At 36.6% G+C, this 26,493-nt stretch overlaps 1 protein-coding gene and 1 non-coding gene across 5 annotated transcripts in view; one reads left to right on the top strand and one right to left on the bottom strand.

Annotated features, from left to right (window-relative positions):
* The window catches only part of USP34 (ubiquitin specific peptidase 34), a 240,584-nt gene that overhangs the window by 73,803 nt on the left and 140,288 nt on the right, over positions 1-26,493 (top strand). For all 4 annotated transcript variants that reach the window (XR_003513389.1, XM_027555584.1, XM_027555581.1 and 1 more), the window contains exons 7-10: positions 3,480-3,672; positions 5,158-5,219; positions 15,550-15,631; positions 15,716-15,808. Coding sequence is in view for 3 of the 4 variants with exons in the window: in XM_027555584.1 (XP_027411385.1) it covers positions 3,480-3,672; positions 5,158-5,219; positions 15,550-15,631; positions 15,716-15,808 (430 nt within the window). In the remaining variant the exon portion in view is untranslated. The remainder of the gene's footprint in view (positions 1-3,479; positions 3,673-5,157; positions 5,220-15,549; positions 15,632-15,715; positions 15,809-26,493) is intronic.
* TRNAG-CCC lies at positions 22,440-22,512 on the bottom strand. The gene has a single exon. It is a non-coding gene; the product is annotated as a tRNA-Gly (tRNA).

Here is a 26,493-nt window from a genome sequence, read left to right as displayed (position 1 = left end):
TAAAACTGTTCATATAATAGTACAGAATTATATTGTTTGAAAGCCCTTTGCATTCACATTCCCCAGAGAAAATTTTAATTTGACAATTTATAGTTTCTAATGAACATGTATTTTTATATTTAATGTTTACTTTTAAGCAATTCATGTTGGAATTTTTTTTCCTTGAGTATAAAGAATGAGAGATTAACAGTGGTTGCATGATATCCAGCTATATTTATTCAGTAAGCAAATATATACTAAGTTTTATAGGCATAGGGAATATAGCAGAGAAGAAAAGTTACCTCCTTTTGTGTAATCTGTGTACACAATAAAAAATAATAGAGTCCATTAGAAAGTCATGAGTACCAGCTATTAAAAAGAATGCATTTGAATCAGTTCTAATGAGGTGGATGAAACTGGAGCCTATTATACAGAGTGATGTAAGTCAGAAAGAAAAACACCAATACAGTATATTAACGCATATATATGGAATTTAGAAAGATGGTAACGATGACCTATATGCGAGACAGCAAAAGAAACACAGATGTAAAGAACAGACTTTTGGACCCGTGGGAGAAGGCGAGGGTGGGATGATTTGAGAGAATAGCATTGACACATGTATATTATCATATGTGAAATAGATCCCCAGCCCAGGTTCGATGCATGAGACAGGGTGCTCAGGGCTGGTGCACTGGGATGACCCTGAGGGATGGGATGGGGAGGGAGTTGAGGGTGGGTGGGTTCAAGATGGGGAACATGTGTACACCCATGGCTGATGTAATGGCAATGTATGGCAAAAACCACTACAATATTATAATTAGCCTCCAATTGAAATAAATAATTAAAACATAAAAAAGAAATTCATGAGTACTACAGAGAAAAATAATGACAAGGGTGGATTGAGAGTTCTAGAGGGTAGGTCACAATTAGTAACTGTGGGTATGGAGAAGGTCTCATTGAGGAGCAAGTGATACTTGTGTTTTGTAAGTCCCAACCTATGAATGAAACCTATGATGAAGATAGAGAAAGAATTGTATTGTTTAAATGTAGGATGTAAGCTTTTGGTGTTCTTAGATTGTGTTACTTGATAATATTTAAGAGTTCTTTATAATTTTTCTTATTCTTGCATTTGCAAAAATTTTAGTGCCTACTATTTTCCAGTTACTGTCTAAGTTATTGGAGAAAGTATCAGGAAAAGAATCAGATAATGCTGAATCCTGTGCAAGTAAAGATATAAGGTGATAGAGAATATGAGGCCTTTCAGAAAGGTGGCATCTGAAGAACATGAATCTGCTCATCAGATATTAATTAGAAGGACATATTTCAGGTAGAAGGAACATAAAGGCATAGGCTTTGAAGTTGGAAAGAATATGACATTAAAAAACTAGAAGTAGATTGGCAGAGAACAATGCACAGGGAAGTTCAATTATGATATGATTGATAAAATTATTTAGGACCTTCAGGCTGTTGCAAGGAATTTGAATTTACTTTTAGCAGTGGGGTCTGTTGAAGGGTTTTAAGTAGATGAATCCTGATGGTTTTTTTTTTTTTTTTAATAGCTTAATTTTCTAAAAAGATTTGGTTATTTTGTTTGTGGCTTTGCTGGGTCTTCACTGCTTCAAGCCCATGGGCTGTGTCCAGTTGTGGAGGGTAGGGGCTTCTCTTGTTGCAGAGCACAGGTTCCAGGTGCACAGGCTTCAATAGTTGTGGCACACGGGACTCAGTGTGCCCACGCACACTGCAGCATGGGATCGTCCTGGACCAGGGATTGAAAGTGTGTCCACTGCATTGGCAGATGAATTCTTAACCACTGGATCACCAGGGAAGCCCTCATAGTGGTTTTTAAAAGATCAGGTTGGCCTTTCAGTAGCTTGGAAGTTGCCTCATAAATTGTAGGAGGGTTGAAGGAGAAGCTGGGAGACCAACTGAAAAGTTAATGCAGTAGTCCTGGAAAGAAGTTAGGGATACTTGTTCAAGGATTGTTGATAAGCAATAAACTTGTACAAGGTTATTGTTACGTTTTGCAGATTCATTGGATATAGTTGAGAATGAAAGCAACAAGATTGGTGATTGTGGAGTTTAAGAAAAGGGATAGCGTAGTGGATGACACTTAACCCTCTTCTCCTTGATTCCTCTGTTTGCAGTTGGTATCATTAACTGAGATGGGAAAGACAGAGAGAGTTTAAAGACTTCATTTTTACATGCCTTTGGGACATTTAAGTGACAGTAGGAAATTGGGAGTAAAAGCATGTAATTTAGAACAACAGCATTAATTTAGAAGTTGTCAGCATAAAGAATCACTCTTAGAATCTTCTGGAGTAAATAAATGAACTCATCTAGGGAGAGAACATAGAAAGAGAATACAAGTGAAGCTAGGATGCAGGCCTGCCTCAGGTAGCTTTTGCTGTGTAAGAAAACACCCAGCACTAGTAGCTTAAAATAACAGCCATTTATCATTTCTCACAGGTCTCCGGTTGGTTAGCTCTTCCGATCTATGTTGACTTGGCTGGACCTGGATGCTCTAGGATAGATAACTTCATTCATTTGTCTTGTGGTTGGCAGGTGGATTGGTCTCGGGTGGAGACAGGTGCTCATATATATTTTGGCAGTTGGCTGGATGTTATTTGGGGCATTAGCTATGTGTCTTTCATCCAGTAGGCTTTCCTGAGTCCATTTTCTTGGTAGTTGAAGAGTTCCCAGCAATAGAGAGCAAGCCCAAATGCTTTTAAGCTTCTGCTGTGTCACATTTCTTTGTGCCATTGGCCAAAGGAACTTTCATGGCAAAGTTCAGGTGCAAGGAAGTAGAGAAATGACACTTTTGATAGGAAGAGTGGCGAAGTCACATTGCAAAGACTGCTGTATGAAGTGATGGGAAGGATATGGAGTCTTTTTGCAATCCATTATGGGCCCTGAGGAGCAGTAATGTTGAAAGGTTGGGTCGAGGAGGAGGAACCAACCAAATAATATAGGTAGGGCCTGAGAGGAAAACCAGTGGATTGTGATTTTTGAAATCCAAATAATGCTGTTTAAAATGTACACATTTTGAAAGATTTTGGCTGTGTCAGGAAGTAGATATGTTGTTTGTATGAAGTTAAGTGAAACTTATTAAAAGCAAGAGCTGTATACATGACAGGTATTAGAGAATAGAAAGCTTTACTGGAGGTGCGGTACGGAATCTGATGTTAAACCACTTGTCTCTGTGTAGTTCCTCCCTCCCTCCCTCCCTCCCTCCCTCCCTCTTCCCACCTTCTATGTTGTGTTGGACTTTGCAGTTTCTGATTCATGTTGAACTCTCAGCAAAGGACACGTTGCCACAGGTCACAATGCTTGAAGTATCACTTAGAAATAGTTTAAATTGGGGATATTAATCCCAGGATGTCAGGTTCTACTGTACCAAACATTTCGAAGTTAGGGAGCAAAGGAATATTATTGAATTTTTAAGTTGGATTAAGAAATAGCTTGCAAGTTTTCGTGTATGTTGTATTTCTGAATCATTTCAGGTATTTATGCAAGCTCTCTGATCAGGAGTTAAGGCAGAGTGCGGCTCGCAACATGGCTGACTTAATGTGGAGCACAGTGAAAGAACCATTGGACACGACGTTGTGCTTTGATAAAGAAAGCCTAGATCTTGCATTTAAGTACTTTATGTCACCTACTTTGACTATGAGGTTGGCTGGACTAAGTCAGATAACTGTAAGCTATTTTTATTTTTGGTAATTTTTTGTTTGCCTTCTCAGGCTATCATTATCATCATCATAATACCTACTGCTTATGGAGCCACCTATGGAGCACAATGGAGCACCATTGTGCTAAGGACTTTAAGTGCATTATTTTTTGTGGTCCTTACAAATCATTTCTTATGTGTTCTCTTTCCTCCTATTTTAAATGTGAAGAGGCAGGGACTTAGAAGGATTTATACCTTAGGTCTTTTTGATTTTCAGGTCCAACTCCTTCACTTGTTTTTTATATATATATATATTTTTTTTTTTTTAATAATTTTTGGGGTAAATTTTCCCCCTTCTTTTTTAAAAAAAATATTTATTATTATTTATTTCATTGTGCCAGATCTTAGTTGCAGCATGTGAGATCTAGTTCCCTGACCAGGAATTGAACCCAGGCCCCCTGCATTTGGAGCGTGGAGTCTTAGCCACTGGACTACCAGGGAAGTCCTAGCTGTTCAGTTTTTTTACATTTAGAAAGCAATGTTTTCAGGGAGAAAAAGAATAGAAGATTATAAGTAACTAATTCATTTCAGGTAGAAGCCACAGATTATTGGGCCATAGGCAAGATTTGACTAACAGAAACTTTTGGTTTGCACAGTAGCAAATACTGTTTTAAATGGTGAGAAATACATACTATTAGCCTCTCTGAGAGGGGCGGGTGGCAAGAATCTGGTGTTCTTGAATCTGTCTTCTTGCATGACAGTTTGCTTAGAGCTAAGTAGTTAGCTGCATTTTTCAGAATGGATATGCTTACTCTGGTTTACAAAGGTCTGTATTAGATTTACTCCTTTATATTTACTACCTATTTTTATAGTATAGTTATTCTGAAGTGGCTAGATTTTACCCATGTATTAGACTGTAAATGTGGAAAACAATGGCAGTTTCCCAAATCAAATCTTAAAAGTATAGGCCTAGGAAGCCTTTCTCGAATTTCATTGGGCTTCCCAGGTGGCGCTAGTGGTAAAGAACCTGTCTGCCAATGCAGGAGACATAAGAAACGGGTTTGGTGCCTGGGTTGGGAAGATCCCCTAGAGGAGGGCGTGGCAATCCACTCCAGTATTCTTGCCTGGAGAATCCCCATGGCAGAGGAGCCTGGCAGGCTACAATCCATGGGGTGGCAAAGAATCTGACACTACTGAAGTGACCTGGCATGCACGCAATGACACATTACTTGCTGCTTTGCATTAAATTTTTGTGATTTTTTCCCCCTTATTCAGCTTTTTTCTAACATTCTCAGTGAAATAAAGCCCAAGTATTGCTTGTGGAATGAATTCATGTTTAAAAATGATAAATGAAATAGGCTAATTGGGAAGTATATATCTGATGATCTTATATTTTATAATTTTGATCTGATTATTGCTTTCTGATCTGCATATCAAATACGTCAAACTATGTTTCTTGCCAGTTGCTAACATGCAAGAATAATTTTGGAAAAATATGTTTCTTTTCTGTATAGAATCAGCTTCACACCTTCAATGATGTGTGCAATAATGAATCATTGGTATCAGACACAGAAACGTAAGTAATTTATGCATAAGTACACTATATCAGTGTGTAGCTATTTATATGATAAATATAACTGTGACTATTTGAAGTGTTCACTGGAAATATTTTGCCTTGTGGTATAGCCTTTAATAAGCTTTCAGAGGAATATATTGCAACACTTAAAACATACAGTGTTATTTTTCACAAAATACAAAGAGAGACTATACAGGAGAACTTAATAGTAAAGAATATGGTACTGATAGTTTTCGGAAACCGCACTTGATGCAGGAAAAGCTCTCATTTAACTTTTTTTTTTTTTTGGAAAAACCAAGTTCATGATGCTCACATATGAAAAAGTAGTTTTTATAACCTACAGCTTTTTAAAGTACTTAGAAATGCTTATTTTTCTAATATTCTATTTAGTTGTCCATCCAGTATAGAAATCATTTTTTTAAATCTCAGTTGGGTAGTAATATTTTCTGCTGTAACAGAGTTCGTTAGTTTTATTTTTGCTGTGTCATTGCACGGCTTGCCGAGTCTTAGTTCCCTGTGGTTGTTTAGTGGCTCAGTTGTGTTGGACTCTTTTGTGACCCCATGGACTGTAGCCCACCGTACTCCTCTGTCCATGGCATTTCCCAGGCAAGAATACTGGAGTGGGTTGCCATTTCCTTCTCTAGTGGATTCTCCAGAACCTAGGGATTGAAGTCTCCTGCTTGGCAGGCAGATTCTTTACTTCTGAGCCACTGACTAGGGATCAGACCCACACTCTTGGTTGTGAAAGTGTGGAATCCTAACCACTGGATCGCCAGAGAATTCCTCAGAGTTACACAGTTTTAAGGTGTTAGAAAATTAGTAATGATATGAATGAGTCATATTTTTGGTTTACTATAACTTTTATGCATTGATGTTAGTTCTGCTCTGTGGAGCTAATTTCCATTGAACCCATCCCTTCATGAGTTTGGAAACCAGAGACTATGCCTGTACTTTTTTTTTCTCACATATTATGGTTATTAGCTATATGGCCAGGCGGGTCATTCACTTTTGGCAACATTCTTAGTCAGTTTAAGTCCCCTTAAAATGTGTGGCCCAGAATGGGTAGTAGCTTTATAAATTCTGGTTCATACTAGGAGTACTGTTTCACACAGTCAAGATAGTAAGTAGATTATATCCAATGTATATTAAACTACATGTCTGTATTTCCCTTTTTGACACCTGAGTGCATCCCCTTGCACCCCTTCAGACTGCCTTTAAGAGAATTTTAAAATTGCCAATGAAGTAATCACTCCCCATCCCTGCAAAAAGACAGAAATTAAAAGTCTTGAACTCACCAGTGTAGTAACCCTACATGTACAGGCTAGGTTTTTATGTTCCTGTGGATAGAGAGTAAGAAGGAATTCCATTTAAAAAATGTGTGAAGTTTATACATACTAAAGACATGCTTAAGAGGGAGGGGATTAAAAGTTTTGAGGAATAGTTAGTAGAGATATTTTAAGTTGGAAAGAGAAGAGTTTGTACAGTGTGGAAAGATTGGAGCAAATTCATTGTTGGAGCCTGTGACTTGTGTCTGTCTTTTTAAGCAGTTTTATTAAGGTATAGATAATGCACATATCATAAAACTCACCTGTTTTTATAATGAATTCTAGCAAATTTACAGAGTTGTACAACTTTCATCACAGTCCAGTTGTAGAACATTTATATTACTTCAGAAGGATCCCTTTTGCCCATTTGTAGTCAGTTGTATCCCCCCCACCCCTCCTGTACCATGGCATGTGGGATCTTAGTTCCCTGGCCAGGGATTGCACCTATGCCCCCTGCAGTGGAAGCTCAGAGCCTTAGCCACTGGACTGCCAGGGAATTACATCAATACCCATTCTTTTTTTGTTATTGTTTGTTTTTTAAAATTAATTTTTTATTTTAATTGGAGGCTAATTACTTTGTAATATTGTAGTGGGTTTTGCAATACATTGACATGAATCAGCCATGGGTGTACATGTGTTCCCCATCCTGAACCCCCCTCCCACCTCCCTCCCCATCCCATCCCTCAGGGTCATCCCAATGCATCAGCCCTGAGCACCCTGTCTCATGCATCAAACCTGGGCTGGCAATCTGTTTCACATATGATAATATACATGTTTCAATGCTATTCTCTCAAATCATCCCACCCTTGCCTTCTCCCATAGAGTCCCAAAGACTCTTCGTTACATCTGTGTCTCTTTTGCTATCTCTCATGTAGGGTGATCGTTACCATCTTTCTGAATTCCATATATGTGCGTTAATACACTGTATTGGTGTTTTTCTTTCTGACTTCACTCTGTTTAATAGGCTCCAGTTTGATCCACCTCATTAGAAGCGATTCACATGTATTCTTTTTAATGGCTGAATAATATTCCATTGTGTATATGCACCACAGCTTTCTTATGCATTCATCTGTGGATGGACATCTAGGTTGCTTCCATGTTCTGTCTGTTGTAAACAGTGCTACGATGAACATTGGGGTACCCGTGTCTCTTTGAGTTCTGGTTTCCTTGGTGTGTATGCCCAGCAGTGGGTCAATCCCCATTCTTATCCCCATCCCCATTAATAATCTTTGTCTGTAGATTTGCCCATTTTGGGGGTTTGCTATAAATGGAATCATATGATAGTGTTTGTTTTCAATTGCCACCTTTCACTTACACTGTTTATTTTGCGGCTCATTCATGTTGTGGTATGAATTAGTACTTCATTCCTTTTTATTGGTGAATAGTGTTACATTATATAGCTTTATCACATTTTGTTTATTCTTTTACCAAATTGATGGATATTTTGATTGTTTCTACTTTCTGATTAGTATGAATAATGCTACTTTAAATATTTGTGTATAAGTCTTTTTGGACATATGTTTTCATTTCTCTTGGTAGATACATAGGTATGATCAGCTGGTTTGTAAGGTCATTTTATGTTTAACTTTTAAAGAAACTGTCAAAATGTTTTCCAGCATTCCTGTATTATATTTCCACTAGTAATATATGAAGGTTTCAGTTTTCCCCAATCGTATCAACACTTGTTTTTACCTGTATTTTTGATTATAGCCATTATAGTGGGTGTTAGTGTCATTTCATTATGACTTTTATTTGTATTTGCCTAATTACCAGTAATGCTGAGCATCTTTTTATATGGTTATTTGCCATTCTGTTTCTTCTTTGGTGAATTGTTTGTTCACTTTTTGGCCTAGTTTTTAGTTGGGTTATTTGTCTTGTTTTACAGATTAACATATAATCTGTACCACAGAATGTTAATGTGTGCTTAAGAAGAATTTATTCAGCTGTTGTATGGAGTGTTCTATAGGTGTCTCTTGAAAGTCAAAGTGAAGTCGCTCAGTCGTGTCCGACTCTTTGCAACCCCATGGACTGTAGCCCACCAGGCTCTTCCGTCCATGGGATTCTCCAGGCAAGAATACTGGAGTGGGTCGCCATTTCCTTCTCCAGGGGATCTTCCCGACCCAGGGATCGAACCCAGGTCTCCCGCATTGCAGGCACATGTTTTAACCTCTGAGCCACCAGGGAAGTCCTTAGGTGTCTCTTAGGTCTAGTGAACTCGTAATGTTTGTCTTCAGTATCCTTGTTGATTTTTTTATCTACTTGTTCCAATCTGTTATTAAAAGTAGGGGATTGAAGTCTCTGACTTCAGTTTATCCTCATTTTGTGGATTCTGTTTTTATTAATTTGCCTGTGTGCTACAGTTTATTTGTAACCCCCAAATCAATACTTTTGGTTCTTCATAGTCTTGCTGAAATGCACAGAGCAATAAGAAAGTCTCCCAACGTGCACATTCCCAGCTGAAGTCATATAAAGTGATGCTCTGTTTTCTTGTTTTAGCACTGGTTTAGAAAGGACCAGGGGATGGAAGTGGTAGGAGGCCGTGCAGTATAGTGCAAGAAGCTGTGACTCTGGGCCAGTTGGAGGGATATGAGTCTCACATCTAGTACTTGATATTGGGGCAGTAGTCATGTGTGGATGTGGGAGTTGGACTATAAAGAAAGCCGAGCACTGAAGAATTGATGCTTTTGAACTGTGGTGTTGGAGAAGACTCTTGAGAGTCCCGTGGAGTGCAAGGAGATCCAACCAGTCCATCCTAAAGGAAATCAGTCCTGAATATTCATTGGAAGGACTGATACTGAAACTCCAATACTTTGGCCACCTGATGCAAAGAACTGACTCATTGGAAAAGACCCTGATGCTGGGAAAGATTGAAGTCAGGAGGAGAAGGGGACGACAGAGGATGAGATGGTTGGATGGCATCACTGATTCAATGGACATGAGTTTAAGTAAACTCCGGGAATTGGTGATGGACAGGGAGGCCTGGTGTGCTGCAGTCCATGGGGGCGCAAAGAGTCGGACATGACTGAGCAGCTGAACTGAACTGAGCCATGTCACTGAACACTTCTGATGCTCATTTTCTCTTTTGTAACACGAAAATAGAATCTGAAAAGAAGTTCTTTTTTTTTTAAATTTGATATTCAAGAGTTCAATATGAGTTTATTCAGTGCAGAGATTTTATAGGATTCAGTTGCCATGAGTAAAAAATGAGAATTGACTGTATTTATTTGTTCTTTCAGTTCTATGGTGAAATAGAATATACAATGGAATACTATTCACCCATAAAAAGAATGAAATTTTGCCATTTATGGTAACATGGATGGACCTTGAGGGCGTTATACTAAGTGAAATAAGTCAGAAAGATATCATATGGTCTCATTTATATACAGACTTTAAAAACTAAAAACCCTAAGCTCAAAGATAGAATATATTGGTAGTTGTCAGAGGTGTGGAGGTCAGAGGAGGGCAGAAGAGGTGAGGGAGGTCAAAAGATACAAATGTCTAGTTACAAAATAAGTAAGTTGTGGGAGTGGTAATGTATAGCATGGTGGCTATATTGTATTGCATATTTGAAAATTGTTAGAGTAGATCTTAAAAGTCCTCATCACAAATGAAAAAAAAATTTTGTAACACCATCATAGTGGATGTTAACTAGATTTACTATAATTTAGGTATATACTTACACAGTCATTTAGCTATATATACAAATGTTGAATCATCATGTTGTGCATTTGGGACTAATCATGTTGTTTGTCCGTTGTACCTCAATTATAAAAAGTTTTTAGAAAAAGAGTATCGAAGAAAACAACATGGTAACACTTAAATGAGAGCCATGTCTCTTTTTCCAGAGGGAATGGGGAAGGGGAAGGGTGTTGATGAACTTTTTATGATGACAGTTTTACATAAAGGGAAAAGTCTCCTTTGCATTGTTCTGACTGAAGTGGAAACTTCAAAACAAATATTCGTTTTGTGAAACAATATTTCTTTGAAGAAGTTCTGCAAATGAATTGTAGACCAAATTGTGTACTTAATGTTACTATGTGAGATTTGCATTTAATCAAAGTCTGTGTCTTCTTTCAGTCAGTCTAACCAATGAGTCATATTATTGCACTGAGTCATTCTTTTAAAGAGAACCCACTCTAGGAAGCACTTGATGCTAATAACATGTTCCTTTTATTCATTAAAGCGGTGGGTAATATTAATCTAAGAAAAATATTCAGGGGTTCAGTATTAGCTAACTCAGTGCAGTGACATTGTATGATACAACTACCAGGGGTGATGAGAATTGGCTGTATTTCTTTTTCTCTCTCAATTTTTGTTGGTTTTGGCTGCATGTACTTTAGGACATTTTGTTGGGTACACTCTGTTTATAGTTACTATGTTATGTTGATAATTTCATCCTTTCATCATCCTAAAATGTCCGTCTTCGTCTCTTTAAAACAATATTTGGCTTAGTTCATTTCATTTGATGTTAGTATAGTCAGTGTAACTTTATTATGTTAACTCTTTTTCCTTCCTCTTACTTTCAACCTGTTTGTATTTTTGGATCTAACATACATCTCTTGATGACAGCATTTGGTTGGATTGGGGAAAAAAATCTACTCTTACACAGTACTCCCTTATGATTGTATTATTTAATTCAGTCACTGTATAGTTGGAGTTATGCCTGCCATTTTGCTTTTGGTTTTTTTATGTCTTAATTAAAATTTTTTTTCTGTTTCTCCTTTACTGCCTTATTTTGCAGTGTATATAGTAGTATAATTGTCTCTTGGTATGTGTTGGGAATTGGTTCTAGACCACCTGAGGATACCAAAATTTAAGTGTTATGTAAATAGTTGTCAGCATGTGGCAAATTCAACTTTTGCCTTTTGGAACTTCTGGGAATTTTTTTAAGAAATATTTTTGATCCTTTTTTGTTTGCATATATGGATGCAGAATCCATGGATACAGAGAACCAACTGTATACCATTTTAATTCTATTTTTTTATACTTTAAAAATTAGTGGTGGCTTTATGGGTTACAATATGCATCTTTATTACTGTCTACTTCAGATTAATAACAATTCTAATAAAATATAGGAACATTGCTTCAGTATAGCTCTATTTTCTGATAAAAAGTCTGCTGTTAATCTTATTGTAGTTCTTCTGTACATGTTTATTTATTTATTTATTTTTGCTGTTTTTAAGATTTTTCTGTTGGTCGTTGGCTTTTAAGAATTTGATTGTGGTTTCTCTGGGCGTTAATATCCTTGTGTTTATCTTAGTTGGAGTTTATTATGGTTCTTGAATGTGTAGATGAACATTTTTCTTCAAATTTCGGATGTTTGACCATAATTTCTTCAAATTTTCTTTCTGCTTGCTCCCCTTAGTCCTTATGGGAGTCCCAGTTGTGTGTATGTTTCCAGGGTCCTGAATGGTTGTTATTGATAATGTTGTCCAATTTTACACTTACTCTGAATATTTTTCAAGGAACTGAAAGAATTATTTTTAGTTGTTAAATTGTCTTTTTCTATGGAGTTCATTTGTGGATCATAGCTTCTGTCAGCCTACTCAGAAGTAGGTAAAATATACCACTAGTAGTTTTATTTTCATGTTTGATCCTTTGAGGCCATATGTCTAATTCATAGCTTCTTTTAAAAAATATTTATAATAATTTTAAAATTAAAAATAATTCTTTTGTGGATAAACAAGAAAAGGAATTTTAATTTCTTCCCGGTTTTTCTGTGTATAATTTATGTTGCTGAAAAAACTTGGAATCTTTGCACTACACATCCTGTTTTGAAACCTATTTTCTTTTACCCACAGTATATGTAACACTACTTTTTTCATTAGGTGTTCTTCTGTGGTAACCATTTAAAAATTTTTAAAAGAATTAATTTGAAAGGGCTTGGATCAATTAAAGTGAATCAACAATTAATAACTTTCCAAAACAAGTACCAGGCCCAGGTGGGTTCACTAGTAAATTTAACCAAATATTTAAGGAAGAAATTATACCAGTTCTCTACAGTTTCTTTCAGAAAATAGCAGAAGGAAGCCTTCCTTACTCATTGAGGCCAGCATTACCCTAATAGCAAAACCAGACAAAGACATTACAAGAAAAGAAAACTACAGACCAGTATTTCTCATGAACAAACATATGAAAACCCTTAGAAAATATTAGCAAATTGAATCCAACAAGGTATAAAAAGAATGATACATCACAACCAAGTGAGATTTATCTCAGGTATTCAAGGCTGGTACAGCATTTCAAAGTCAATTAATGTAAAGTCAAAATTTGACAAAGTCAGACTTTACCATTCATGGTAAAAACTCTCAGTAAATTAGGCACAGAAGGGAACTAAATCAACCTGATAAAGGCCATCTGCAAAACCTCCTACTGCTAACACCATACTTAATGATGTGAAGGTCAAAGTTTTTCCACTAAGATCAGAAACAAAGAAAGGGTATCCCTTCTCACCACTGCTCTTCAGTGTATTGGAAGGTTGGAGGACTGACATTACCCACCTTCAACAGTTACTCTAAATTTACAGTGATCAAGACAGTGCAGTTTTGGTGATAGAGCAGAGAGATCAGTGGAACAGAATACGGTGCTCAGAAATAGGCCCATATAAATACAGTCAGCTGATATTTGACAAAGGTGCCAAGACAGTACAATGTAGCAGAGATAGAATTTCCAACAAATATTGTATTTGTATTCCAACAAACAAGTATTGAAACAATTGGACAACCAAGTGGAAAAAAAAATCTAGATGTAGATCTCACACTCTTTACAAAAGTTAATTCAAAATGAATCACATGCCTGAACATAGGATGCAAAACTAGAAAACTCCTAAAAGAATATAGGAAAAAACCTGAATGACCTAGGCTATGGTGGTGACCTTTTGAATACCATACCATGATCCATGAATTGATAAGCTGGACTTCTTCAAAAAACTTCTGCTCTGGGAAAGACAGTGTCAAGAGAATGAGAAGACAAGCCATAGACAGGGGAAAACATTTGCAGAAGACATTTGATAAAGAATTGTTATCCAGAATATACAAAGAACTCTTAAATATTTAACAGTAAGAAAATGAACAGAAAGAAAATCAGATTGAAAATACGCTGACTTTAGCAGACAGCTACACCAAGGCAGATATACGGATAGCACATGAACACATGCATACATCAGGGAAATGCAAATCAAAACAACGATGAAATTCTACTACACACCTATTGGAACAGTCAAAATGCACAGCACTGGTAACACCAGATACTGACAAAGAGTAAAGCAGTAGAAACACTTGTTCATCACTGGTGCTACTTTGGAAGACAGTTTCATGGTTTCTTACAAAACTCAGCATAACCTTATGATCCAGCAGTCTTGTTCCCTGGCATTTACCCAAAGAATTTGAAAACTTATATCCACACAAAAACTTGCACATGGGTGCTTACAGCAGCTTTAATCATAATTGCCCAAACTTGAAAGAAACCAATGGGTTAATGACAATGAAGGAAAATGGATTATGCTGAGTGAAAAAAAAATCTAAATTATAAAAAAATCACATGCCGTATCTTTTTACATGAAATTCTGGAAAATGAAAACTAATAACAAAGCAGATCACTGATTGTCTGGGCAGTGGGGGTGAGAGCTGAGAAAAGATAAAGTGGCATAAAGAAACTTTTTGGGTTGATGTGTTTGTAATCTTGACAGTGCTGATGAATTCATAGATGTATATGTAAGCTTGAGTTCACTGAACTATATACTTTAAATATGTTCAGTTTATTATGTTTCACACGTATCTTAAAGCTATAAAAGACAAATTAACTGATAAACTGACACTGTGTATTGTTGGGCTTCCCTTGTGGCTCAGTCAGTAAAGAATCTGCCTACAATGCAGGAGACCCGGGTTCGATCCCTGGGTTGAGGAGATCCCCTGGAGAAGAAGTGGCTACCCACTCCAATATTCTTGCCTGGAGAATTCCATGGATAGAGGAACTTGGCCAGCTACCTAATAGTTTAATTTCTGTGCCAGTGGTTTATTACTCTAAAAGAAAGTTGTTAGCTCTTTTCCAAAAATGAAGGAAAATCTAAAACTGTTTAGGAATAAAAAGTTCACATTTTGAAATGAAGGGTGAATTGTTCATGATAAATGTAGCCAAGTGTTCTGAACAGTCAGTTGATACCCGACTCTTTAGCAGAACCTTTTTGAGTATCAGGCAGGGGAGTTACCGTTTGGCTTGGAGAGTTTTCTTTCCCGCCCCCCACACTTTGGTAACCTACTTTTATGATATCTACTCATAGTGGCTCGTGCTTGATCACTCAGTGTCTGACTTTTTGTGACTCTGTGGACTGTATAGCCCACAAGGCTTCTCTGTTCATGGGATTTCCCAGGCATGAATAATGGAGTGGATTGCCATTTCCATCTCCAGGGAAATCTTCCCAACCCGGGGATTAAATCAGCATCTCCTGCATTGGCAGGCGGATTTTTTATCACTGAGCCACCAGGGAAGCCCAGCCATAGCAGACCTACGGGAAAACCTTCCTTGAATGCTTCAGTGTCTGCTGTGGAAATAATGGGAAGGCATGATCTTTGAGTCAGAAAATGCATCGCTTTCTGGGTGTTACCCTTGGTATTCTCCCCTACGTACCTGGTATTCTCCCCTATGCACCTGGTATTAGTTAGCCTAACTTTTCAGAATTTTTTTGTTTGTTCATAAATTTAGGTAGTAATGTCATTTCTTGATTTCGGTTTCAGTTACTCTTTGTAGTATTATTAACAGTTAATTGTATATAGTCACTTCTTTATACTCCAGTATCCTTGCCTGGAAAATCTTCTGGACACAGGAGCCTGGTGGGCTGCAGTCCATGGGGTCGCAGAGTTGGGCACGACTGAGCGACTAACACACTAACACTTATAATTTGTATGTGAGCAGTTTTGGGTTTTCACCTGAGTCTGCTTTTAGACATGGGACAGAATGATACTAATAGTTTTTGAAATGTATAAACTATTTTTTTTATTTGACTTTAGGTCCATTGCAAAAGAACTTGCAGACTGGCTTATAAGCAACAATGTGGTAGAGCATATATTTGGACCAAATTTACATATTGAGGTTTGTGGACTTTTATATGACTTATCTGCTCTATTAAGAGAGAAAGTTTTTAAAAATTAACTATAATAAGGTTTTCTTTCCCAGATTATCAAACAGTGCCAAGTGATTTTGAATTTTTTGGCAGCTGAAGGGCGATTGAGTACTCAGCATATTGACTGCATTTGGGCTGCTGCACAGGTAATATCAACAGCTTACATTTATTAAATACTTCCTTATTATATGTTCTAAGTGCTCACTCCCTGATAAGGTGAATTCTGTTACCATTTTGTAGCTAAAGAAACCAAGACATGGGAAAAATTGGGGACCAAATCTGTGAATCCATGTCTTGTCTTACTGTACAAGTGGTATAATTAAAGGAAGTGAGAGCTAGTCAGTTAGAGGTTCTTGGTTTATTAAGAGACATTTTCCTATTATTATCATTTATACAATCGGTGCTTCTGTCCTGAACATTGTAATGTTTTTTTTTCTATTATACTATCTTCTTTTTAAATATAATTTTTGAATAGGCTCATTTCCATATGGTTTAAATTTCAAAAAATTGATATCTTTTCAAAAAAGATATGCTGTACATTTTCCCCTTTCTACCAGTCTCTCATGCATGCAGTTCCTTATCTCTCAGGTACATCATACATTTTCTGTATAAATTTCTAATTGTAAACAGTAAACATTTTTCTTTCCACTTTTCTTTTCCACAGATGTATCATACTAAATGGACTTGGTTTTTTTTCACTTAACATTTTGTCCTGGAGATTATTATTCCATATAAGTAACATAAAGCACTTAATTTTTTAAGGACTAGATAGTGTTTTATTATATGCATGTACCATAGTTTATTTAACCAATTCTTGTTCATAGGCACTATCTTTTTCTATTCTTTTCCATTACAAACAGTGCCACAACAGGTAACCTATTTACAGTCATTTCATCCAAGTGCAAAACCATTATGTAGGATAAATTCCTACTTGTAGGTAGAATTGTTACATTAAAGTTTATGTGTGGTTTACTTATGGTAGCTCATGGTGTGATAGTGCCACTTTGACCGCTCGCCGTTGTTTAGTTGGTAAGTCATGTCTGACTCTCTGCAGTCCCATGGACTGAGGCATGCCAGACTTCCCTCTCCTCTGTCTCCCAGAGTTTGCTCAAATACATGCATGTCCATTGAGTTGGTGATGCTATCTAATCATCTCATCCTCTGCCACCCATTTCTCCTTTTGTCTTCAATCTTTCGCAGCATCAACGTTTTTTCCAGTGAGTTGGCTCTTCACGACAAGTGGTCCAAGTACTGGCGCTTCAACTTCAGCATCATTCCTTATCTTTTCACCTTTAAGTGAAAGGAAGTCCTTATCCTTATCCTCTTCAATTAGTTGTATTAAACTCCTTTTTATTTGCTCAACTAGTGAGTGAAAAGTGTTATCATTGATGTTTTAAATTTGGATTTCTTTAATGTGAATCAGGTTGGAAATCTTGTGTTTAAGAACCCTTTTTGTTTCCGGGAATGTTTATATTCTTTGCCATTTATCAATTGCTTTACTTTTTTTTTGTAGGAGATCTTTATATATCAATGAAATTGGACTTTTTTTCTGTTAGGAGTTATGACTACATTCTGCTTTCATGTCTCCTTGCTTAATTCAGGTGGTTTTTGCAGTTGAGTTTCAAGTACGTGGTTTCAGACTTGTGGTTTAAGTTCTTAATGGCCTGTGGCTTTTGTGTTATGGTTTGAAATGCATTTCAAGATTATAACAGAATTCACCTTTAGTTCCTTTCTGTACATTTTGTTTCAATTTTGTTTTTTAATCTTCGATCCAATAGGAATTTATCATATACATACGCAGTATTTCCCCTCCCAATTTTTGGTTGTGTTGTCCCCATTCCATTTGTTTAGTAATTCTCTTCACTGATTTCAGACACTAGTTTTATCTTGACTGGGCCAATTTCTGAACTTTGTAGACTGACCTTTTTGTGTATATAGTCATGATCTGTATTCCAGGGATTGGTAAAGTTATAGCCTGTGGGCTGGACACTGGATTTTGTAGTTTGTTTGCCCCATAGCTTTGCCTGTTCATTTTCATATTGTCTGTGGCTGCTTCCACACTGCAGTGGCAGATTACAATATCTGTTACAGAGAATGTATCACCTGTAATCGTAAAATATTTACTGTCTGGTGCATCGAGAAAACATTTGTTAGTCCCTGCTTTTATACTCATATCTTTTCTTTTTTCACCTTGTGTCTGTGTAACATTTCTTAATATCTGGCAAAGCTGATCCTTTATATATATTTTAAAGAATCTGTGTCTCATTTATTTTTCCATGTGAGTTTTAGCATTGACTTACCTTTAAAAATATTATTTTCATTGTTATAATTATTTTGAAAAGTGCTATCTTCTTATCCAAGTTGTGATATGCCATTTGTTTTATTTTGTATCTTTCAGCATTTCAGAGTTACTTGCATATAGATTTTATCATATGTTAAGCTCATTCTTAAGGGTTTTAATTTTATATATTATTGCTATTAAAATAGCCATTTCTCCCCTTATACTTGCTTTCATCCATTATATTTTTGTTTCATCCATATTCTTAATGATCACAACATATATACATAAACTTTTAATATACTTACACTTTTTCAAATTTTTGATTTTTAATTTTTATTCATAGCAAGACAAAATTGAGAACAATGATATATTAAGTAATATAGAATAAGTAACTAGGAGTAATGAAGCATTGTTTATTGAAACTGAAATTCATCACATTTAAATTGATACTATGTATTAATTTTATCTAGCATTTTATCCTGGCAAAAATTTGAATTCACCAAAAAGGAAATTATTAAAAAATTCTGGCATAATCTGTAATATAGTCTGAAATAACTTAAAATATTTATAAAGGATAGTTTAATGAGATGAAATAAATACATTTGAAAGATTATTTTATTTGCATATTCCTGTGATTTGTTACTGTTTAACTTTTGACTGTACTACAGATTTCAAATTATCAGGAATTTTTACATTTTGAGTACCAACTATAACAGACATCAGGTTACAGGTTGTTTAGGGTTGGTTGGTTGGTTTCATAGGGTCTTGCCTGGGTCTATTTTCCTTCCCTCTGGAGTAAGTTTTTGAAATCACTTTGCACAGTTGATATGCATACATACACACACTTCACCCTGTAACAATTGGATTGACTGCTATTTTTTTCATTGTTTGTATCAAAACTCTTCTATTGGAATCCAAGCAGAAAAGAGATAAGGGTGACATAGGGAAATTGAAAAAAATGTGTAAAGTGGTTTATAAATATTTGAAAAATGCTTATCTTTGATTATAATTAAATGTAAGTTCAGCTAACATTATATCATTTTCACCTATTAGGTAATTCTCATTATGTTTGACAGTACACTCTGTTAACCAGAGTATGGTGTAACTTTAGGAGAACAACACTGCAGTTCTCTTTCTAGTTATTTGTCTTCTAAATACATGTACATGAAAATGTTTGATACACCACTCACTATGCTACTAGACCCTGAATGTCTGTCACGTGGGACTAAATGAGTTTTGGGAAAGCCGTCTAGTAGAATGTTCGGTGGCCATGAGAAGGACTGAACCTGATGTATTTTGTTCATGTGTAACAACCTCCAAGATATGTTTTTATTAAATAATAACGGTAGTAGATTTTTTATTAAGAGAAACAGTAAGTACCCAGTGTATTCTCCCACTGTGTATTAAAACAGTGGTAAAAAGAGAATGTACATACATGTATATGTACTCTTTGTACTTGTGAGTGGAACAATTTTAGAAAAACACACAAGAAATTTTAATAGGTTTGCTTTTGGGGAAGTGGCCTGAGGTAGGTGGGAGATTTTGCCCACGTTTATGTAAACTTGAAAAGTTTTACATGTGTTTACTAATTTTTCATTAAATATAAAAAGTTGTACATAAAGTTACAGTAAAGATTTTGACATTTAAGTGACTTTCTGTACCATTTAAAATGACTTACTATTCTGATTTGAGTTACCTCTTTACATCTCTCTTCATACCCTTTCATATAAAATCTTTTAGTCATAGGACATAAAAAGGTAAACTTCAGAATCTTTTTTACTGTATTGGAATTTATCATTAAATGCTTTCCATATTTAAAGAATATATATAGATTTATATATAGATTACATATAGCCATGAAATTAAAAGACGCTTACTCCTTGGAAGACAAGTTAAGACCAACCTAGATAGCATATTGAAAAGCAGAGACATTATTTTGCCAACAAAGGTCCATCTAGTCAAGGCTATGGTTTTTCCAGTGGTCATGTATGGATGTGAGAGTTGGACTGTGAAGAAAGCTGAGTGCCAAAGAATTGATGCTTTTGAACTGTGGTGTTGGAGAAGACTCTTGAGAGTCCCTTGGACTGCAAGGAGATCCAACCAGTCCATTCTAAAGGAGATGAGTCCTGGGTGTTCTTTGGAAGGAATGATGCTGAAGCTGAAACTCCAGTACTTTGGCCACCTCATTCAAAGAGTTAACTCATTGGAAAAGACTCTGATGCTGGGAGGGATTGGGGGAAGGAGGAAAAGGAGACGACAGAGGATGAGATGGCTGGATGGCATCCCCGACTCGATGGACATGAGTTTGGGTGAACTCCGGGAGTTGGTGATGGGCAGGGAGGCCTGGCGTGCTGCAATTCATGGGGTCGCAAAGAGTCGGACACGACTGAGCGACTGAACTGATATATAGATTTATGTAACTTAGATAATAATTTTGTCTTAAAATACAGCTAAAAGCTTTTTGGGGATTTTCCTGTCTCAGTGACAGAAGTAAAATTACTTAGGTCTTAGAATTTAAATATCATCTGATTCAGTGTGCATTATGTACATTTTGAAGGGCAATATTTCATACTTCTCATCTGATTCTCAAAGGGAATATATGATGACTAATTTTAGAAACACTGATTAGCTTCTGCTTGTATATTTGTATGTACATTTAAACTGCTGCTTTTTGAGACTCTGCATACTGTTAGCATGTGAAGTTATGATTGTACTTCAGTTATAATCTGGCCATTGCAGTATCTGTCATTGTGTTACATCTTATGATTTGAATTCTGTTCATTTATGCCTATTTTAGGAGCTGTTTATATGAATAGTGATTCCTTCTTGTACTATATATTCAAACCTCTTGTCTATACTATATTCTTTTTTTATGTTGTTGGGTATTTCCTGTGTTGTTCATATTTAAGGTAGACGACTGGTAAGAGATCTTAGTACTTTCAGGTGTTGTGAAATATTTTTCCATTAGAGCTCTTAAATAGACTTCTGGAAATGGGAAAACAGGATTTAATGTCCTTGTTTCATTCCTGCTGTCTATCAAATCTGGTACTCATATAACTCAGATTTTTCCAGTTACACTGCAGAGATAGACCTATCTCCTCTGCAGCTCACTCGCAAATTTTCTGAGCTATAGCTTTCTCTCTCCCTTGATTCTCGTGCTCAGCAACTCAGTTTTGTCTGACTCTTTGCAAACCTATGGACTGTGGCCCACCAGGCTCCTCTGTCCATGAGATTTCACAGACAAGAATACTAGAGCAGGTTGCCATTTCCTTCTCCAGCGGATCTTCTCAACCCAGGGATCGAACCCTCATCTCTTGCATTGGCAGGCAGATTCTTTACCACTGAGCTATCAGGGAAGCTCGTTTTATCTGTTTCTGGTTCTCATTTCTTTGTGGGTTTGTTTCTTTTCATTCTAAAATACAGTAATGAATGAGTTTCCTTTATGGAAGATGAGGAAATTCTCATCATTTTTCTCTTCTCATTTTCCACTTTACAGTTTTTATTATGTTATTTATATTTTATCAAGTTATGCAACTTTTAAGTGAACCATAATTTCCACAGTTATTTAGTATTAATTTTGTATGTAGGTATATGATTTACCACAAATCCTTTTTCCTTATTCCTGTTTTTCTTGTTTCTTTTTCTTTATTCGAGTTAATTTGTGCTTATTTTTGTGGCTTTCACAGAGTAGACTTTTATTTTACTTTGTTGGTTTATAAACTGGCCTTTATACACAGTGGTCTGGGAGAATGAAAGAGGCAGAGATCACTCTAGATTGGTAGGTGGCAGGTTTAAAAGCAAGGGAAGTTTAAGAGGCTTGTCTTCAGTGGCTGCAAGATGAGTAGATCTCGGCACTCACGTGCCAAATCTTAGAAGTTGTAAGTGAGGCCTTAACTGGGTTTAGACACAATTACTATAACCTTGGAGTAGTTCCTACTTAAGGAGTGGCAGGCAGGCAGAGTGTATATTCCAATGACAGGGGAGGAAGTGACAAGGGAGGAAGTGAGGTACCTCTCTTTGCTCAGTTTCAGCTCAAAAGTCAACTGGCAGTAATGTCCTCTCGATTATTTTCTCTAACATCTCTGAAGAGAAAATTGTGGGTATTTTATTCTCGGTTTCCACATATTTGAGATGTCTGATCTCTGTACTTGAAGCATTTGATCGAATATCATATAAAGAGCCACTCTAGCTTTCAGTAAGAACAGTGTAGTATATTTGAAGAGTAGTCCTTTGTTTTCTGAACAACTTTTATTTTTAATATTAAACAGAAAAGAGTATCTACTATATATCCCATCATTCTTTGTTGGCAGAATTTCTCTCATGTTGTTTTGTAGGTGTTCATTAACCCCATGAGGGTTTTTCTTTTTTTTTTTCAAAATTTTTTTATTCATTTGACTGCACTGTGTCTTAGTTGAGGCATTTTGATCTTGCTGCAGTATGTGGGATCTTTTTTAGTTACAGCATGCAAACTCTTAGTTGTGGCATGTGGGATCTAGTTCCCTGACCAGGGATCGAACCTGGGATCCCTGCATTGGGAGTGCAAAGTTTTAGCCACTGGACCATCAGGGAAGTCCCAGAGGGTTTTTTTTTTTTTTTTTTTTCCCCTTTTTAACTTGTTTTGAATTTTTGGTTGATGGCCTTCAACAGTATTTTATTTAAACTTTTTTTTATTGTGGTACAAATATGTTCAGCATAACAAACCATTAATTTACCACTTCAGCCATTTGTAAATGTATGATTCAGTGGCATTGAATACACTCAAAATGTTTTTTAACCATCACTTACCTGTATACATGGAGAAGGCAATGGCACCCCACTCCAGTACTTTTGCCTAGAAAATCCCATGGATGGAGGAGTCTGGTAGGCTGCAGTCCATGGGGTCGCTAGAGTCGGACACGACTGAGCGACTTCACTTTCACTTTTCACTTTCATGCATTGGAGAAGGAAATGGCAACCCACTCCAGTGTTCTTGCCTGGAGAATCCCAGGGACGGGGGAGCCTGGTGGGCTGCCGTCTGTGGGGTCACACAGAGTCAGACACGACTGAAGTGACTTAGCAGCAGCAGCTACCTGTATACAAAACTTTGACATCACATCCAATGAAGACTCTGTACATACTAAACAATAACTCTCCGTTCCTTCTTCCCATCTCTCAGGGAACTTTTGATTTCTTTTCTTCTACATTATATCTTTATGAATTTGACTATTCTAGGTACCTCATTTTGGTAGAATCATACAGTATTTGTCTGTGGCGGCTTATTTTACTAAATACAGCTTTTTAGGGTTCATCATGTTATCACTTCAGTTCAGTTCAGTCACTCAGTTGTGTCCGACTCTTTGCGACCCCATGGACTGTAGCTCCCAGGCCTCCTTGTCCATCACAAACTCCCAGAGTTTACTTAAACTCATGTCCATCGAATCGGTGATGCCATCCAATCATCTCATCCTTTGTTGTCCCCTTCTCCTTCCGCCTTCAATCTTTCCCAGCATCAGGGTCTTTTCAAATGAGTCAGTTCTTTGCTTCAGGTGGCCAAAGTATTGGAGTTTCAGCTTCAGCAATAGTCCTTCCAAGGAATATTCAGAACTGATTTCCTTTAGGATGGGTTGGTTGGATGTCCTTGCAGTCCAAGGGACTCTCAAGAGTCTTCTCCAACACCACAGTTCAAAAATATCAATTCTTCGGGGCTCAGCTTTCTTAATGGTCCAACTCTTCCATCCATACATGACTACTGGAAAAAGTCTATAAAAGACTAGACAGACCTTTGTTGGCAAACTAATGTCTCTGCTTTTTAATATGCTGTCTAGGTTGGTCATAACTTTTCTTCCAAGGAGTAAGCGTCTTTTAATTTCATGGCTGCAGTCACCATCTGCAGTGATTTTGGAGCCCAAGAAAATAAAATCTTGTCATGGTTTCCATTGCTTCCCTATCTGTTTACCATGAAGTGATGGGACCAGATGCCATGATCTTCGTTTTCTGAATGTTGAGCTTTAAGCCAACTTTTTCACTCTCCTCTCTCACTTTGATCAAGAGGCTTTTTAGTTCTTCTTCACTTTCTGCCATAAGGGTGGTGTCATCTGCATATCTGAGGTTATTGATATTTCTTCCGGCAATTTGATTCCAGCTTGTACTTCCTCAAGCTCAGCGTTTCTCATGATGTACTCTGCATATAAGTTAAATAGGCAGGGTGACAATATACAGCCTTGATGTACTCCTTTTCCTGTTTGGAACCAGTCTGTTGTTCCATGTCCAGTTCTAACTGTTGCTTCCTGACCTGCATACAGATTTCTCAAGAGGCAGGTCAGGTGGTCTGGTATTCCATCTCTTTAAGAAATTTTCCACAGTTTGCATATGTAAAATAGATTACTGTTACATAGAAATAGCTGAATTCTGCTTGTTGAGCTTATACTCAGTACATTGTAGTGTGTAATTTTGTGCATCTGCTTTTAGTGCTACTTGCTTTCTCTCTCTATAAAATCATGTCATTATGAATAGTTTTACAAGTCCTTTCCAATGTATTTTCATTTTTTAATTGATTTATTTATTTTTGTGGTCTGATATCTGTGGCTAGAATTTCTATGTACCGTTGAGTGGCTATGGTGAATGTGAGCATCACTGTCTTGTTCCTGATCCTAAGGGAAATTTTTTTCAGTCGTTGGGTACTGGCTGTGATGTTAGTTGTGGGATTTATAAATCACCTTTATCATGTTCAGGAGTTTTTCTTCTTAAAAGTGGGAGAAGGCAATGGCAGCCCACTCCAGTGTTCTTGCCTGGAGAATCCCAGGGACGGGGGAGCCTGGTGGGCTGCCGTATATGGGGTTGCACAGAGTCGGACACGACTGAAGTGACTTAGCAGCAGCTTCTTAAAAGTGCTGAGAGTTTTTATCTTGAGAGGGTGTTGGATTTTTGTCAGATGCTTTTTCTGTGTCAGTTGAGATTGTATGGCTTTTTTCCTTCTTTCTGTTAATATGTTGTATTACAGTAATTAATTTTCTTTTTGAACTATTCTTGTATTCCTGAAGTAAATCTCATTTGGTCCTGGTAAAAATTTTTTTACTATGAGGTTGTATTTGACTTGCTGGTATTTTGTGAAGGACTTGTTGTATCATTAAAAGAGATACTGCTCTGTTACTTTCTGTTCTTAGGAAAGTTTGGTATTGGGTTAGTGCTAGTCTCATAGAATGAGTAAAGAAGTTGATTGTCTTCAGTTTGGGGGAAGGGTTTGAGAAGGATTGGTGATAATTTTTCTTTAAATGTTTGGTAGAATTCAAGTTAAACCATGTATTTTAAACTGTACTTTGGGAGATTGATTACTGACTCATTCTGTTGTTAAAGAGACATTTTTCATTTCTTCTTGAGTCAGTTGAGGTAACTTGTAAGCAATTTTTGGCATACAGTGTCCATGGTATTTTCTTAAAAAAATTTTTTTTAACCTTCAAGTTTGGTAGCAATATACCACATTCTGATTTTAGCTATTTACATTTCTCCTCTTTCTATTTTTAAAAATTATTTTTAGTTTAGCAAAAAGCTTATTACTTGTTTAGAAGAACTAGCTCTTGGTTTTGTTAATTAAAAAAAAAAATTATTTGTTTGGCTGCACGTGAGCCTGCAGGATCTAGTTCCCTGACCAGGGATTGAACCTGTGTCCCCTGCATTGGAAGACAGATTCTTAACCACTGGACCACAGGGAAGTTCTGGTTTTATTAATTTTTAAAAATTGTTTTCCTAATCTGTATTTTATTATCTGTGTCCTCACCTTTGTTATTTTCCTTCTTTTAGTTTTGGGTTTAGTTCATTATTTTTCTAGTTTCTAAGTGGTAAAGTTAGGTTGTTGATAAGGAGATCTTTTTTTTTTTTATTTTTTAACTTTACAATATTGTATTGGTTTTGCCATATATCAACATGAATCCGCTACAGGTGTACATGTGTTCCCCATCCTGAACCCTCCTCCCTCCTCCCTCCCTGTACCATCCCTCTGGGTGGTCCCAGTGCACCAGCCCCAAGCATCCAGTATTGTGCATTGAACCTGGACTGGCGACTCGTTTCATCTTTTAAAGTTTACATTTAATAAATTTCCTTCTGTGCAGTGGAATGTCAGCATTTCCTTTTCTTGCTTTCATGATTATTCTATTGTCTTTGGCTTTTAGCAGTTTGATTATAATATGTCTTGGGGTAACTCAGCTCTTATTAGGAATTTGTTTGAAATTTTGAATTTGTGAACTTGTGTCTTTCCTCAAGTTGAGGAGCTTTTTGCTATTAGTCTTAAATATACGTTGTGTACTTTTTTTTTTTTTTCTGTGAGATTACTACAACGATTATATTGGTAGATTGGATGGTGTTCCACAGGACCCTTAGACTCTGTTCAATCTTCTTCATTCTTTTTCTTTCTATTCCTTAGACTCAGTAATTTCAGTTGTCCTATTTTCAAGTTTGTTTATTGTTCTGCTTGTCAGATCTGCTTTTGAGGTTCTGTAGTATATTTTTTATTTCCATTACTTTACTTTTTAGCATTTCTCTTTTGGCTCCTTTTTATGATTTATGTCTTTAATGATA

This window comes from Bos indicus x Bos taurus, chromosome 11, assembly GCF_003369695.1.
Source record: "Bos indicus x Bos taurus breed Angus x Brahman F1 hybrid chromosome 11, Bos_hybrid_MaternalHap_v2.0, whole genome shotgun sequence".
NCBI lineage: Eukaryota > Metazoa > Chordata > Mammalia > Artiodactyla > Bovidae > Bos > Bos indicus x Bos taurus.
The sequence above is the reverse complement of the archived record's forward strand: the minus strand, read 5'-3'. Positions and strand labels throughout refer to the sequence as shown.